Source organism: Mobula hypostoma, chromosome 8 (assembly GCF_963921235.1).
Source record: "Mobula hypostoma chromosome 8, sMobHyp1.1, whole genome shotgun sequence".
NCBI classification, from domain to species: domain Eukaryota; kingdom Metazoa; phylum Chordata; class Chondrichthyes; order Myliobatiformes; family Myliobatidae; genus Mobula; species Mobula hypostoma.
The window spans coordinates 63,616,222-63,633,881 of NC_086104.1; the positions used below are offsets into that span (position 1 = coordinate 63,616,222).

General features: G+C 40.1%; 1 protein-coding gene across 6 annotated transcripts in view; it reads left to right on the forward strand.

The window, feature by feature from the left end:
* Positions 1-17,660, forward strand: part of si:zfos-1056e6.1 (uncharacterized protein LOC107988029 homolog) — a 127,250-nt gene that overhangs the window by 52,680 nt on the left and 56,910 nt on the right. For 5 of the 6 annotated variants that reach the window (XM_063055990.1, XM_063055989.1, XM_063055988.1 and 2 more), the window contains 3 exons: positions 5,308-5,372; positions 7,977-8,014; positions 8,809-8,888. In XM_063055990.1, the coding sequence (XP_062912060.1) occupies positions 5,308-5,372; positions 7,977-8,014; positions 8,809-8,888 (183 nt within the window). The remainder of the gene's footprint in view (positions 1-5,307; positions 5,373-7,976; positions 8,015-8,808; positions 8,889-17,660) is intronic. The other variant, XM_063055993.1, reaches the window with a different exon arrangement.

Consider the following 17,660-nt stretch of genomic DNA (forward strand, 5'->3'; position numbering starts at 1 on the left):
AAATTTTATTGAGATGCAATGCAGAACAGGCCCTTGCAACCCTTTGAGCTGTGCCACTGAGCAACCCCCCCCCCCATTTAATGCCAGTCCATTGATTCCCAGTGGGGGTGGTTACATGTCCTAGGTGGGCATTAGGGGGACTAGAAGTTGCTGGGGGTGGCGGTAAGCATGAGACCTGATTGACCTTGTCAACTCATTGGTGTTGTCAACATCTGATAGATTGTGTTAATTTTTTATTTTAATTTGGCCCCGTTGATGATGGGTAAGTACGTACAGCATGATCTGAGTCTGAAGGCAGTGTAGCCTTGAATTCTAATCTGCTAAAAAACAGAAACTAAAGAGAGTGTGCCAATATAATGTTACCTACCTGGAGTATGGTTTTGATTCCGTTCCTGTCAGATCAGCAATGCACCATATGTCTTATTTGTAATACTGTACTGTCTAATGAAGCCATGAAACCATCAAGATTGTAGGAACGCTTCTGTAAAAGACACCCTTAAAAGGCTACTTATGGTATTACTCAGTTCCAGGGGATGAAAGAAGCATGTGAAAAGCATTGCTCACTTGAGTCATTTGCCAAGAAAGCTAAAAACGACCTTGATAGTGGTCTCAATGCTTCTTGTATTGCTTCTGAAATGATAGAAAAGTGTGGAAAATCTCATACAATTGGTGAAAGATTAATAATGCATGCTGTATCAGAAGTACTCACTACTGTTCTCAAAGTGGATAACAGTATTTTAAAATCAATTCCTCTGAGTAATAACTCAGTAGCTTGTCATATTGATGAGATGAGTGAAGACATTGAGTATCACCTGTGCATGGAGCTACAAAAAAACTGAATTTGGGATACAACTGGATGAGTCAACTGTGCAAGACAATAAGGCATTGCTAATGACATATGTATGGTTTATGAAAAATGGGAACTTTTATGAAGGGATTCTCTTTTGTACAATGTTAAAACCAAATATCTGAAGAGAATCAATTTATGATGACTCAAAACGTATATTGAGGATAAAAGTATTTGGATTAGGAACATGATTTCTTGTGCAACCGATGGAGTACCATATGTGAGAGGTTTTAGTGGCATTTATGAAAAAAGAAATTCCAAGTCTGTTTGCAATCTATTGTGGAATTCATTGTTAACATCTTACCAAAAACCTCAGCCAGCAACTTTCTTCAAGCATGAATCTTGTAATATCTGGTATCAACAAAATTAAAGCTCATCCATTAAATAGCAGAATATTACACCAGTTATGCCATGATAATGATGAAGAGTTTGAATGCTTGCTTTTGCACAATGAAGTGCATTAGCTAGCAAAAGGCTGCTGCTTAAAACATTTCTTTGATCTTTTTGACACTGTGGTTGAATTTTTGCTCAAAGTTGACAAGAGCTTGGGTAACAAGATTGAACTTCTTCAAAGGTTCAAAGGTCCAATTAATGTCAGGGAAATGTATACAATATACATCCTAAAATGCTTTTTCTTTGCAAACATCCACAAAAACAGAGAAGTGCCCCAAAGAATGATCGACAAATGAATTTAAGAACCCCAAGGTCTGCCCAAGCTCCCCTCCCTCCCACGTGTAAGCGGCTGCGAGCTACTATCCCCCCTCCCCCCACTGGCAAAAAAAAAACAAGCATTGGTACCTCCATCGAGCACTCAAGCATGAGCAAAGCAATAGCAAAGACACAGACTTGCAGTTACCCCAAAGACTGCGCATTACACCCGACATTCGACATCCCACAGATTCTGTCTCTCCCTAATAAGGGAGAAGGAGGTGTCTCTGTATTTTTCCCCAGTGAGTGGGGAGTCATAACAAACAACTCGCTGGTTTATGATGTTAAAAGTCTGTTACGTTGCTTTTTCCGAGCTCTGTGCCTGAAGATCACAAAGATCCCGAATCTTCGAGCCCATAGCAGATATACCGACTCCCCCGACAACACACGGGTCTCCTGCTGTGACTCTGACCCTCGATCCGCACATCTGCAGAGCTCCGAGATCTTAGGCTTCCGAATTCGAGCTGGACTTTCAGGCTGAACCCTTGGCGTGCCGAACAATGGCCAGTCCTGAAACCCCAAGAACAGGTCCCATTCCTGCAAAGAACCGAAGTCAGCGTGCAACTCCAGATCGGGGTCTTTAAAAGAACCCTGAAAAGGAAAAACATGGAAACATGGAGGTGTGGTATGTCTAGCTGATCTGTATGACAAAATGAACATTCTAAATATGAAACTGCAGGGTGAGAATTTCAGTTCAACCCAGACAAAAAGCGCAGTGTTCACTTTTATTGGAAAATAGGGAAAATATAAGCAAAACATTGGGAGAAGAATGTTCTCAGAGTTTACCTGCATGGGAAGTATGGCATTCTCTTTCACAGACAGTGATTTGCAAGAGTACTGTTTACACGTGCAGTCACTGAAGACGAATTTTCAGAATTGATTCAAGTCTTTGAATAATCTGGAAATTCTGGACTGGGTAATTAACCCATGTTTTTGCAAGATGGAAGAAGAGGAAGAGAGCTTGCAAGAAAAAAATTATAGGAATTCAGAATGATGAAGAAGCAAAAATGCTTCTCAAAAATTTTGGATTTTGTGGTATGCGGCTATACTGTCCTTTGAAGTTTCCTGGCCTTTGGAGAAGAACCAAACTGTTCTTCATTGCTTCTTCATCCTGCTACCTTGTTAAAAGAGTCTTCAGTGCAGTAAACCACATACTCACAAAAAACAGAAACCACTTGTACATTGTTATGTGTGGGGACTTAAGGGTTTTGCTGTCACAACTTGAACTAGATATTTCAACTCTTGATAAAAACCATCAAGCTCAAGGATCATATTAATATCGAAGCTGCTGTACAGTGCACAGATGCTGTGTAAACTAGGTTTAAAGACAAAAAAAAAATTAAAGCAGGATCACTTTTCTTATCTTAGCATCTGGTAAACATGCTTTTACACGATAGGGGTGCCAGAAGGTATATTGTGCCAAAGAGGGGCATTGGCAAGTGTGAAGATGCTTTAGGGGCGTGTTGGCAGGTACAAAAGTGCTTTACGGGGGCACTGAGCTAAAAAAGCTGTGGAAACACTGCCCTAGCCTAATCATGGAACAATTTACAATGACCAATTAACCTACTAACCAGTACATCTTTGGACTGTGGGAAGAAACCCATGCAGTCATGGGAAGAATGTACAAACTCCTTACAGGCAGCGGCGGGAATTGAACCCAGGTTGCTGGTACTGTAAAGCGTTACGCTAACCACTATGCTACTGTGCTGCTCCATGCACCTTAGCCAGCATGGGAGGTTGGTCAAAAAGGTTCAGTTGCTCAACATTGAAAATGAGTTAATTAATTAATTTAGATATTGGCTTTGTAGGAGAAGCCAGAGATTGATAGCAGATGGCTGCCTCTCTAACTGGAGGCCTGTGACTAGTGGTGTGCTGCAGAGATCGGTCCTGGGTCCGTTGTTGTTTGTCATCTACATCAGTGATCTGGATAGTTAACTGGATCAGCAAATTTGCAGGTGACACCAAGATTGAGAATGCAATGGACAGTGAGGAAGACTATCATGGCTTGCAGAGGAAACTGCATCAGCTGGAAGAACAGGCTGAAAAGTGGTAGATGGAATTTAATGCAGACAAGTATGAGGTTTTGCACTTCAGTAGGACCAACCAGGGTGGGTCTTGCACAGTGAACAGTAGGGCGCTGAAGAGTGTGGCAGAACAAAGGGATCTGGGAATACAGGTACATAATTTGTTGTAAGTGGTGCAACAGGTAGAAGGAGTTGTAAAGAAAGCTTTTAGCCCATTGGCCATCATAAATCAATGTATTGAGTACAAGAGATGGCTGTAATGTTGAAGTTGTATAAGACATTGGTGAGGCCTAATCTGGAGTATTGTGTGCAATTTTGGTCACCTCCTTACAGGAAAGATGCAAATAAGATTGAAAGAATACAGGGAAAATTTACGGGTACATTCCTGGGTCTGGAGGACCTGAGTTATAAGGAAAAATTGAATAGGTTAGGCCTTCATTCCTTCAAACTTAGAAGATTGAGAGATTTGATAGACATACACAAAATTGGGGGTGGGGGGGGGAGGTATAGATAGGTTAAATGTAAGGAGGCTTTTTCCACTGAGATTGGGTGGTACTACAATCAGAGATTATGGGTTAATGGTGAAAGGTGAAAAGTTTAGGGAACACGAGGGGAAACTTTTTCACTCAGAGAGTTGTGAGAGTGTGGAATGAGCTGCCAGTACAAATGGTGCATGTGAGCTCGATTTCAATGTTTAAGTAGTTTGGATAAGTACATGGATAGTCGGGGTATCGAGTGCTATGGTCCCGATGCAGGTTGATGGGAGTAGGCAGTTTAACTGCTTTCAGCATGGACTAGATGGGCCAAAGGGTCTGTTTCTATGCTCTACCTCTTTATGATTCTATGAAGAAGCCATATTACATTGACTACAAGAGTTGGATCATGTTACAGTTGTACAAGTTGCTGGTGAGATGGCACCTGAAGTATTGAATGCATTTCTCGTCGGAAATATGTCATTAAGTTGGAAAGAGTGCAGAAAGGATTCATGAGCATGTTACTGAGACTGGAGTCCTGAGTTATAAGGAAAGGCTGTATAAGCTAGGATTTCCCCCCCCCGAATCAGAGAAAACTAAGGGTGATCTTGAAGAAGTATGTAAAATCATGAGGGACATAGATAAATTGAATGGTCACAGTCCTTTTCCCAGGATAAATGAGGCTAAAAGTAGAGGGCATAGTTTAAGGTGAGTGGAGACAGATTTAAAGGGGTTCAGAAGGGTAAGTTTTTCACACACAGGGTGGCGGGTTTGGGGAACAAGCTACCAGAGGGAATGATAGAGACAGGGACATTTACAGTGTTTCAAAGATATTTAGACAGGTTGTTGTTGTTTCGTATGGCAGGTGCTTTTCAGGTGCATGGATAGGAAAGGTTTAGAGGGATATGGACCATACACAGGCAAATGGAACTAATATTGGTTGGCATGGACAACTGGGCCACAGGGCCTGTTTCTGTGCTGTATACCTTTGACTCTTATTTTGAATACAGTTATTATTAGTTTCTGAAATTACCTTAAGAAAAATAAATCGATGAATTTAATAATCACATTTCTACCATATTCTCATTAACTGAGAAATTGCCAACTTGAATCTAAATGCCACTTCATATTGAAGGCTATCTCAGGGCCTTGTAGAGTTTGTTTAGTTTCTTTTTAGTATGGAAGCTTGCTGTATCCAAAGTTGTCAACATTTCACGGTATTAATTGATTTACATGCTAAAATGTTGTTTTACAGCTTCGAAACAGCCAAGGTTATTTGATTCCAATTAATAGTGAACTGAACATAAACAGCAAACAAAAGTAAGTAATAATTTTTCTCAATGAACTGGCTGCATTCTTCAGTCAGCTATAGCAGAAGTGACTGTAGATGAATCTTATGAATCTAATCATATGATTTTTCTGTACTTTGCTCCTTGTGCTACTCTTTTTGCCATCTAGCACACCGAATATTCCATGGCATTTCATCTACTACTGTAAATATTTATTGACCCCACCACTAATGTGCAAAAGCTTCTGTGTCTGTTTACAAAAAAATACCATATTTACTTGGCAAGACAACTTATCCCAAGTATGTGATCTCTACACCTGAGAAGAACAGGGTAGCCAATTCCCATACAAGTCAAAAATTATTCAGATTTACTTAGAAAATGCTTTTCCTTTATCATTGATGGGTCTAAATTCTTGAGCTTCTCCTAATCACTATGGATGATATAGCTTCATTGGAGTACAGCAGTATTTAATTGACAAAATCTGCTACCACCTTAAAGGATATTAGAGATGGTCATTAAATGTTAGCCCTGTCATTGAACCTCTGTTTCTACAGTATGAATAAATTTTTTTTCATGAATAGCAGGAGTTGTTTCACTCCTTCCAAAGTTGTAGTCTGTTACGGAATAATTCTGAAACTAGGGTTCCCTAATAATTTTCTGGCTGATCTCTTTCAAAATAGGCATTTTTCTTACATATACAAAGTCTTAATGCCTTAAGAATTATCCTCCAAACTTCTCTGAGTTACCTAAATTCAGGTTTCGTATTCTTGCCCACAAAGTGTCCCTTGTTCTTGCCCTGTGCTGCCTCAGCGTTCTCCTCCAGTCTTACCAATCCATGTGCACTTTCTGCTTTTCTAATACTTGAATTCAAACCCCTGTGCAGTCTGCTATTGATGATTGCTTTTTCAACCCATTGGAGTTTCCTGGCTATTTATCTTGGCTGTGAGGGATATTTTAAGATTGCAAGGTTGCTGTTTTCCTGTACTTTCATGTAAAATTTCTAGAATTCTGTAAGATTGGTCTAGGTTTTCTCAGTGCAGAACATTGTCTAATGTGGTAAAGATAGTAGAGAAAATATACAGAGTTAAAGGCAATGCTATTCAATTACATTAACTGCATAATGACATATTGGCACTGGTTCAGAAGAATTATCAAACCAGAAGATTATGAAAGTAGAAACTAGGAAAATATAGCTAGACACATCTGGTCACAAATCATGATTGTGTGTCTGACATGGTTTTCATGCTAGTTGTATCCTCCGCATACAAAAGGTGCAATCTATAGGAATACAACCTCCCTACACCCACTTTTACTCTCAGATCATCAAAGTTGTGCTATCTCCAGTCCTTCCTGGCCCTAACTATTTTCATCCATCTATCAGTCACCCCAGCTCCAAATGGCAATATCCTGCCAGCTTGTCACAACTCCCTCCTGGCAGGGGGGACCCAATCAGGCTTCCAATCAATAATCTTCTCTTATTTCTCTCTCCTTAGCTTTCGGCATCCTTCAGTACCATGTAGGTTTACAATAGCTAATTCACAATTGAAATAGTAGTTGCTATGCCAAATAAAACTAGGTAGCACACATGTGGGCATCAGAATTTGTAGGTATTCCATGTATGAAGAATTGGTAGAATCAAAGCTTTTGGAAGATTGAAGAAAGCTATATTTCATGCTGCTCACGCATGTTTCTTGGAAACCTTTGTTCACTTGATTTGCACCCAATAGGCAGGAAACATAGAACAGTGCAGCACAGGAACAGGCTTTTTGGACCATAATGTTGTGCAAAAGCAAATGACCAAATAAGTTAATCCTTTATGCCTACACAATGTCCATATCCCCCCATTTTCCTCATATTCACATGCCTATCTAAATGTCTGTTAAAAGTCCCTGATGTATCTGCCTCCACCACCACTCCAGGCAGCGCATTCCAGCATTCCAGGCACCTACCACTCTAATGTTTTTTTAAAAAAAAATTAATTGCTCTTGCATCTCAAAGGTTCATTTATTATCGAGGTATACAGCTCTAAAATTCTTCTGGTAGCCATGACACCCAAGAAAGAAAAGGAAAGGAAGGTAGCATGATCATCCCCAAACATCCTTAGCTCTACCTTGATCAATCACCTGTGTCACCTCATCAAAATACTCAATGAAATTAGTAAGATGTGATTTGCCCCACACAAAACCATGCTGGCTCGCACTAATTAGGCTCCCCCTAATTAATTTGAGGTCATCCTCAAATTAATATTTGTTCTTGAATTTTGTATCTTAAAGATCTCAACATGTGATTTTAATTATCTGGATACCAGACAGACTTATAATTTTGACACTTCATGGTGCAACCTGCAGTTAAATGTTAAAATTATAAGTACTTACTTACTTATTTTTATTATTTCTGTCTTTTTGTGGTTGCACAGTTTGTTGTCTTTTGCACACTGGGTGAACGCCAAAGTTGATGTGATCTTTCATTGATTCTATTATGGTTATTATTCCATTATTGATTTATTGAGCATGCTTGCAAGAAAGTGAGTTTCAGGGTTGTATATGGAGACATATATGTACTTGGATAATGAATCTACTTTTTGAACTTTGAACTTTGAAATTCTCTGTTTAATTATGTTTGAATTTCTTTGTAGGCCGTATGTTCTGGAAGTAGTAAAGTTGTTTCAACATGGTATGTAATTTGTTAAGTAAATGGTCTTCATGTAATAATGTTGATAAATAAATAAACGTTGCTGCATTGATACCCTTTGAAGCAGAATGATAACTATAATCTATTTATCTTGGTGCTCTTGTGACTGAAGTCAAGCACATCAGTGTTTTCTGATTTTTGACCTCTACAGAACTACTACATTTGAGAGGCTTATTACATTCTTACAATGCAGAACTTTAAAGGTATTGCTATACACTAACATTATGTATTATTCAGTAAATTGTGCACACAGGCAGCAAAATTTTACCTACCACTGTTTGGTGTTGCTACTGCCTGGAAATCTGAGGAAGAACAGCCAGAGCTGTGGGAAAGCTTATGAGACACGGTCACTTAAAAGTGTAACATCTTAATTATTTAAGAGCAAACTGATAATTCAGTATTTCGTGGTAGAGGGCCTTTGGAAAACATGGAATAAGAAAGAAGTACTGTAGCAGTATTGGTTATAGAAACAAGTACAACCATGATGAGTGATGGAATACCAGAAAGATTAAAATATGTGGCATCTTGAAAAACAGAATACAGGGGCAAGAACACCACCAGAGGAATACTATAAGCTAATGAACCACTTAAATTCCTCTCAATGAGCCTCTTGCTTGAAGCACCTTACTGATATCCCTGTGCATAACAGGATCAAGCCTTTGGAGTTTAGGAATTGGTCACATGTCTAAAGAAGTGGTATAGAAATTGTGAATAGAAAACAGGCTATAAATTATACAAAGTATATTTTTTCTATTAGCCTGTTCTTTCATCTTCAGTTGTGCCCAGACCTCGTACTGCTACCTTGACGGTTATCAATAAAGGTTTGAAGAACAGACTGCAAAGCATCGTGAAGAGGGTATGAAAACTTAAGTGCCTAGATTGCAGAATAAATCATTTGCCAAACTTATGCAAGTTAGGCTGAAGGGCTTGCACTTACTGTTCTATGTTGTAGAAGATCAATGTGAAAAATTGCGGCTGGGGAAGGTTTTAGTAATGTTAATTTGTAATTTGTATTTATATGAAGTTTAACAAAATATTAGGCAACTACTGGGATTGGAGATTCAGGCTAATTATTTATATTTTAAAATTGAAAATATTCCTCTTAATTCTGCAAATTTGGAAGCATTTTAACAGAGAGAAACACCTGTTTTCACTGTGGGTACAGAATGTTTTTTTAGCTGGAATCATACTTGAGGCAATGCATGTGAGAAGCATTAATGTTTTAATTTTAAGGAACTGTCAATATGATTTGTTCCACATAGGTAATTCCTTGCATAATAATGAGTACTATACATGTACACTTGTACATAACACTGGTTCAATACACAGGAACTATGTGCATGCATCCTGTTTTGTAGCCACACCTGTGCCTACCTTGTCACTTTAATCTCTATCCATCTCAATCCGACCTCTTTGTCTTTAGCTTTTTACATTGCTCTAACAATACCCAAAAGCATCTCACCTTCCATATTGGCTTGTTATCAACAATTTCGGGTCGCCATTCTATTTTTCCTCTCTGTCCAAATATGTCACTGTACTTTCTTGTTTAAATTAGTTTCTTTGCTTTAATCTTCTATCCCTCTCCAAGGTTTTTAAATTATTGTTGTGAAAACAGTGATTTTATCTATTACAGACATTCCCTCTGATATCTCTATCCTTCCCTCTCTGCCACTTAGAACATGTTTGCTTTCTGTCTCTTCTGGTTTTGGTGAAACGTTCTTGACTTGAAAGGCTGACTTTGATTCTCTCTGCATGCATACTATTTGATTTATTGAGAGTTTACAGCATTCCTTGTTTCTCCCCCACTCTGAGGTTGAGCCTGAGACACATATCTGAAATCAAAAGCATCTTCCTTCATCATTTTCAACTTTTTGCTTTAATTTACTGCTTTTCTGGAGAAGGCCAAAGTGAAGAGAAGATGGGAGATCTTATTGAAACTGTCTGAGGAGGGGGGTTCTGGAATGTGATCCAAATCTAAAGGAGGATTGATTCACTCTCTTTTAACCATGGAATACTTCATCCAGGTTTTGTATCTGGACATAATTTTCCCATCTTGTGCTTCAGATGTGGTTGAGGCAGCTCTCAGTTTGAGAAGCCGCACCTTATATTCCATCTAGGTAGCCTCCAACCTGATGGCATGAACATCCATGTCTCTAGCTTACGGTAATTTTTCTCCCTCCCCCTTCCCTTTTCTTCAATTCCCTTTTGCCTCTGCTCCTCACCTGCTTATCACCTCCCATTGGCATCCCTCCTCTTTCTCCCGTGCTCCACTTTCCTCTCTTATCAGATTTCTTCCTCTCCAGTCCTTTACCTTTTCCACCTACATCTCCCAGCTTCTTACTTCATTCCCCCCCCCCACCCACCTGGCTTCACATATCACCTTCTAGCTTGTCCTCCTTCCCCTCTCCCCACCTTCTTACTCTGGCATCTTCCCCCTTCCTTTCGGATCCTGATGAAGGGTCTCGGTCCAAACTGTGTACTGTTTATTCTTTCTATAGATGTTGTATGACCTGCTGAGTTCCTTCAGCATTTTGTATGTGTTACTCTGAATTTCCAACACCTGCAGAATCTCTTGTATTTAAGACTTGGATAAAGTTATTTTTAAAATATGGATGGAAGGTAATTTATTTAATGCAGAGCTTGGAGTAACATATGAAGTGATTATGACTAAATTGGACAAATTTTTCACTATTTACTTTTTGGAATTTGAACTGGTTTATTAAGTATCAAGGTATAGAGAAAAACTTGTTTTGCATACCGTTCATATAGATCAATTCATTACATAGTGCATTGACGTAGTACAAGATAAAACAATAAGACAATGCAGAATCAAATGTAACAACTGCAGAGAAAGTACAGTGTTGGTAGGCAATAAGGTGCAATGGCATAATGAGGTGGATTGTGAGGCCAAGAGTCCATCTTAATGTACTAGAGAACCATTGAATAGTTTTATAACAATGGGGTAGAAACTTATCCTTGCCTTGAGCCTGGCAATCTGCGCTTTGAGGCTTTTGTATCTCTTGCCCAATGGGAGAGGGGAGATGAGAGAATGTTTAGGGAGGGCGGGGTCTTTGCTTACGCTGGCTGCTCTACTGAGGCAGCGAGCCGCAGTGGCTATCAACTTCAGGAGAGTTCGCACCGCTCGCACCCGTCTTTATGTTGGCGACTCAGTAGTGGAAACTACAAGCAGTTTTAGACTCCTGGGGGTGCACATCTCGCACAACCTCTCGTGGTCCTAAAACACATCCTACACAATCAAGAAAGCTCACCAACACCTCTACTTTCTGAGAAGGCTGAAGAGAGCTGAACTATGCACATCAATACTCACAGTCTTCTACAGATGTGCAGTAGAGAGCTTCCTATCATGCCACATCACCTCTTGGTACAGAAACTGCACTGTCAAGTTCAGGATATTTTTACAATAGGTAGTCAAAATGTCCAGTGCGTCACCAGCAGCAGCCTACCCACCATCAGAGACATTACATACAGAATGGTGCCTGAAAAATGCCAGCAATATCATGAAGGATCCCACCCATCCTTCAGGGAAGAGGCTACGTAATATCTGTGCCAGGACCACCAGATTCAAAAACAGTTACTTACCCCAAGCAGTTCAGCTGATTAACACCTCCACCCACAAACCCACTCCAATACACCATCCACCATCACTACTTTATCATTTCCTTTCAGAGTCACCTTATGTACAGACACCCCCTACCGAGAGACTCTTGGTGTACATATAATCAATCCATATATATAAGCTGTCTTATGTATTTATATAATTTTTATTATTATTGTGTTCTTTATCTTTGTGTTTTTACATGATGCACTGGAATCAGAGGAATAATTATCTTGTTCTCCTTTACATTTGTGTACTGGAAATGACATTAAACAATCTTGACATGCACACAGTGTCCACGGAGGGTCGCTAGTTTCTGTGATGTGCTGACCTGTGTCTTTAGCTCTGCAGTTTCTTGCACTCACAGGCAGAACAGTTGCCACACCAAGCTGTGATGTACCCAGACAGGATGCTTTTTTTTTGGAGGGCACATCAATAAATATTGGTAAGTATCGGTGGGGACAGGCCAAATTTCTTTAGTATCCTGAGGAAATAGAGGAATTGATGAGCTTTTGTGGCTGTAGCATCAATGTGGTTGAACGTTGATGCTACAGGACAGGCTACTGGTGATGTTCTTTCCTAAGAACTTCAAGCAGTCAACCCTTTCAACCTCAGCACCGTTGACTTAGACAGGAGAATGTGCGCTGTCCCTATTTCTGAAGTCTACAACCAGCTCTGTTGTTCACATTGAGGGAAAAGTTGTTGTGATGATAGCATGTTACTAAGCTCTCTATTTCCTTCTTGTACTTTGACTCATTATTATGAGAAATGGCCCACTACAGAGGTATCATCTATAAACTTGTAGACAGAGTTAGAATAGAATCTGTTTGTGCGGTAAGGAGTAAAGTAGCGGTTTGAGGACGCAGCCTAGTGAAGCACCAGTATTGAAAAATTTTGACCTGAGTATTGTTACCTGTCCTTACTGATTGCAGACTGTTAGTCAGGAAACCAAGGATCCAGTTGCCGAGGGAGTGTTGACTCCTGCGTCTCAGAGTCTGGTGATGAGTTTGCTTGGAATTATAGTTTTGATATTATCACTTTTTAATACAGGTGTCCTCCGCTTTTCGAACACTCGCTTTACGAAACCTCGCTGTTACAAAAGACCTACATTAGTTACCTGTTTTCGCTAACAGAAGGTGTTTTCACTGTTACAAAAAAAGGCAGCGAAAGGCGATAAAGAGCAGCGCATGCCCCGAGCAGCCAAGCTCCTCCCCCGGAACTGCATTCTCGCCGGCAATGCTTAAACACATGCCTGTGAGCAGCCGTTAGCAAGATGAGTTCTAAGGTTTCGGAAAAGCCTAAAAGAGCTCGTAAGGGTGTTGCACTTAGCGTAAAACTAGACATAATTAAGCATTTCGATCATGGTGAATGAAGGAGGACAAAGTGAGTTTGGCTTGTGGAAGTTGACAAAGATGATATTGAAGAGGTTTGGCATCCCATGACCAAGAACTGATAGATGAAGAGCTGATGCAATTGGAAGAGGAAAGGATAACAATCGAAACCGAATGCAGTAGCGAACGGACCGAAAGTGTAGGTTGTCCAGGATCTGAACGTGAAGCAACTGTGTGAGCTTTTCGCTGCAATGATTGCAGAAAAGTACGACTTTAATTTTGAAAGGGTATGTAGGTTTAGGGCATATTTGCAGGATGGTTTGAGTGCTTACAAACAACTGTATGATAGAAAAATGCGCGAGGCTAAGCAGTCAAGCATACTGTCGTTTTTCAAGCCTTCCACATCAGCCACAGCAGACAACAAACCTCGACCTTCGACATCGAGGCAGGCAGACATAGAAGAAGATGACCTGCCTGCCCTGATCGACGATGAGATGACACCCCAGTGTCCCACCACCCCAAGCCCTGGGCCACGGACCGATACATTGCCACAAAGAATGCAGTGGTAGCCAGGACGCACCCAGCACATCTTTAAGAAAAAAAACGAAATAAACAAGCTAATTAATTAGGTGCCACCAGGCACGTAAATGTCAGCCCAGATCAGAGGCGATTGTTGATTGCATTGCCTCTGATCTGGGCCGACATTTACGTGCCGGGCGCCACCTAATTAATTAGCTTGTTTATTTTGACTTTTTTCTTAAAGATGTGCTGGGTGCGTCCCGGCTACTGCTGCACCACTGCATGCTTCACGGATTGGTATCGGTTGGCGGCCCAGAGGTTGGGGACCACTGCACCACCCCAACCTCCGATGACTCAGCCTAACACACCATCGTCAGTGTGCTCGGTGCTGTGTAAGTGATACTACATTGTACATACATTATTTCTACTTTATATAGGCTGTGTATTTTTATGTGTTATTTGGTATGATTTGGCAGCTTCATAGCTTAAAGACTACTGGAGAGAGTGTTTCTGCCAAGAGCGCTTGCGTGAGATTTTCGCTATGGAAAACAGTGCGGCAATAATTGTAGAAAAGTATTTCTACTTTATATAGGCTCTGTATTTATCATATCATTCCTGCTTTTACTAAATGTTACTGTTATTTTAGGCTTTATGTGTTATTTGGCATGATTTGGTAGGTTATTTTTTGGGTCTGCAAACGCTCACAAATTTTTCCCATATTAATAAATGGCAATCGCTTCTTCACTTTACGACATTCCGGCTTACGAACCGTTTCATAGGAATGCTCTACCTTCGGATGGCGGGAGAAACCTGTATGTAGTAATTTTGAGGCTGGATCTTGAGATTCTCACTTACTTCGCAGTATTAAGCCAAATATTATGACCATCATTGAATTAAGTGTGATTTTATCCAATAACAATTCTAATTTAGTAACTATATTAATTGAATGAAATAAACACAAAGAAAGGGAGCAAAAAATACAGAAAACCTGCTTCAAATAGACCAACATAATTCAGTCTTGTTTCCTTTCATTAAAAAAACAGTAAAAATTTCTAAAAGGAAAGCTTAATTCTATAGTGAAATAAAAATTAAACTCTTCATGAAAGAAGAAAAGCTCGCGTACTTCCAATATTTACTTAATTTCTTAAAGAGAACACTGCCTCATCTTAACACACACCTAACAGCCTCCACTCAGGCACAGTGTCCCTCTGTCTCTCATGCTGCTGTTATCATGTTATAGTAATTTGTTAAGTAACTTCATGTGTGCAGCCTGTTCCTCAGTCAAAGTACTTCCTTGCAACTAATCACACCTGCATACACACATTGTTGTAGACCAGCGGCATGTCAAATTAGCTTTCTAATGCAAGCCAGTCTTTTTACATTTCAGCCTGAAACACCACTAAGATGGAAAATAATTAATAACCTAATCTTTCCTGATTTAAAAACAGCGAGATTAGCCTAATATCCATCAGTGATCTCAGTCCCAGAAATGCCTCTTTTCACTTACAGGCTAGAAACCAAATTATTATTAGACTGGCAGGTTTTGTAATCATACTTAAAAAAAATGCAGGAGCAGGAAATCTGAAACGGGAAACAAAAATGCTAGAAACAAGCAGTAAGACTAGCAGCAAGTGGAAAGAGAAGCAGTTACGGTTTCATATCAGGAATATTTTCCACAATTAAAACTTCCGACCTTGGCATAGAGATGAAGGAATGGAAAACAGATAGGATTAACTTCTCGCACTTTTCACCAGTGGCAGGATCAGAAGCAATGAAAAGTGAGTCTGATACTACAATAAATTAATTCTCTTACACTGGCTTTTTGATTTTTCAATAACTCACGCAAAGGTCTGTCTTGAAGATCCAAATTGAATTGATCGAAATTAAAACCATAACTAACATCTTATTAGTGGACACAACTTTCTTTGGGGAGAACCAATCCAAAACCTATCTCTCAGACTTGGAGTTAACTCAGTTGAACTGCTTTTTAATACATGTTTGAAATAAAACCAAAGAGTTCCACTGATTTCAGTTTCTATTCGATAAAATAATAGCTGAGTCTTACTATAACTAAATTAAAACATCTATTTCAGAAGATTCGTTGACTTAGACACAGATACATAATAAGTTTTGTATCCAAGGCCCTGTCTTATTTGTAGTTTCCTGCATCTCCATTCCATAGGTAATCAATTGTTATTTCTCTCCTGTTCACAACTGTTTCGAAACAAAATATCTCAATTATCTCTGCTGTAACACAAAAGCTGCCAAACATCATTTAACATTTAAAAACGCACAGTGCATTCACACATGTCAAACAACATATGACTTACTCTCAAGGACACAGGATGATGTACTGTACAACAAAATCACTCATACCTCAAGAAAAACTTTTAAGGTCTAACACAAAGGAATGCAGGAATCTATGCAAAAACATAGATACAAACATCTCATTAATCTAAAGTCATCATTTCTGCCAGCTGCAACAGGATCTCACCATTAGTCATATCTTCTCCCCATCCCCCACTTCTGCCTTCTGCAGGGACCACTCTCCTGGTGACTCAGTGGTCCCCTCATCCCTCCACACCCATCTTTCCTTGACCCCTGACACATGGCCCTGCCCTCATAGTAGATTTACCAATTGTCTGTGCTCCTCCTCCCTCATCACCATCCAGGGTCCTAAACTTCACCCAGCTGAGGCAAAAGTTCACATACATCTCCTTCAACCTTATAATACCAGAAAAGATGGGAGCAGAATTAGGCCATTTGGCCCACCAAGTCTGCTCTGCCATTCCACTGTGGCTGATTTATTATCCCTCGCAACCCCTCATGCCCCGACTAATCAAGAACCTATCAACCTCTGTTTGAAATATAATCAATGACATGGCCTCCACAGCTGCCTGTGGCAATGAACTCCAAAGATCCACTATCCTATGGTTAAAGAAAGTCCTCCTAGTCTCTGTTCAAAATGGATGTCCTTCCAGTCAGAGGCTGTGCCCTCTGGTCCTAGACTCACCCACAATAGGAAATATCCTTCCTACAACCACCCTATCCAGGCCTTTCAATATTCGAAAGGTCTTAATGAAATTCTCCTTCATTCTCCTAAACTCCAGCGAGTACAGGCCCAGTCCCATCAAATGCTCCTCATGCATTAACCTTTTCATTCCCATAACCACACTCGTGAACCTCCTGTGGACCCTCTCCAATGCCAGCACATCTTTTCTTAAATAAGGGGCACAATACTGTTCACAATATACCGACTGACGTCCGACCAATTCCTTATAAAGCCTCAGCTCTTGTTCTTACATTCTAATCCTCCAATGCTAGCATTTCATTTGCCTTCCTTCCTTACATCAACTCAACCTTCAAGTTAACCTTTAAGGAATCTGTGGGACATTTTTTGAATTGTCCCCAGAAAGTCCAGCCATCGTTGTTCTGCCATCATCCTTGCTGGTGTCCCCTTTGGCCAGCTCCTCTCATGCCTCTGTAATTTCCTTTACTCCATTGTAATACTGGTACACCTCTCTTTATTTTCTCCCTTTCAAATTGCAGGGTGAATTCTATCATATTCCGATCACTGCTTTGTAAGAGTTCCCTTGCCTTGAGCTCCCTAATCAAATTTGGTTCATTACACAACACCCAATCCAGAACTAGCTCGTCCCCAGAGATTCAACCACAAGTTGCTCTAAATGTTCATCTCGTGGCATTCGAAAGAGCGGGATCCAGCAGCAACATGATTTTCCCAACCTACCTGCATATTGAACCCCACCCCCCAATGCCCTTTTTACATGTCTTTTCTATCTCCTGTTGTAATTTGTATCCCACATCCTGGTTAATATTTGGAGTCCTGTATATAACTCCCATCAGGGTATTTTTACCCTTGCAGTTTCTTAACTCTACCCACAAGGATTCTACATCTTCTGATCCTATGTCACCTCTTTCTAAGGGTTACCAATAGAGCAACCCCTCCCCCTCTGCCTACATGTGTGTCCTTTTCATACAAGGTCTCTCATTGGATGTTAAGCTCCCAACTATGATTTTTTTTTCAGCCACAACTCGATGATACCATTCTGTAAACTGTGTGCATTGAAATATAACACATTTAGTCCTGTATTCATCACCCTTTTTGATTTTGCCCCGTATTACACTGTAACTCATCCCACTG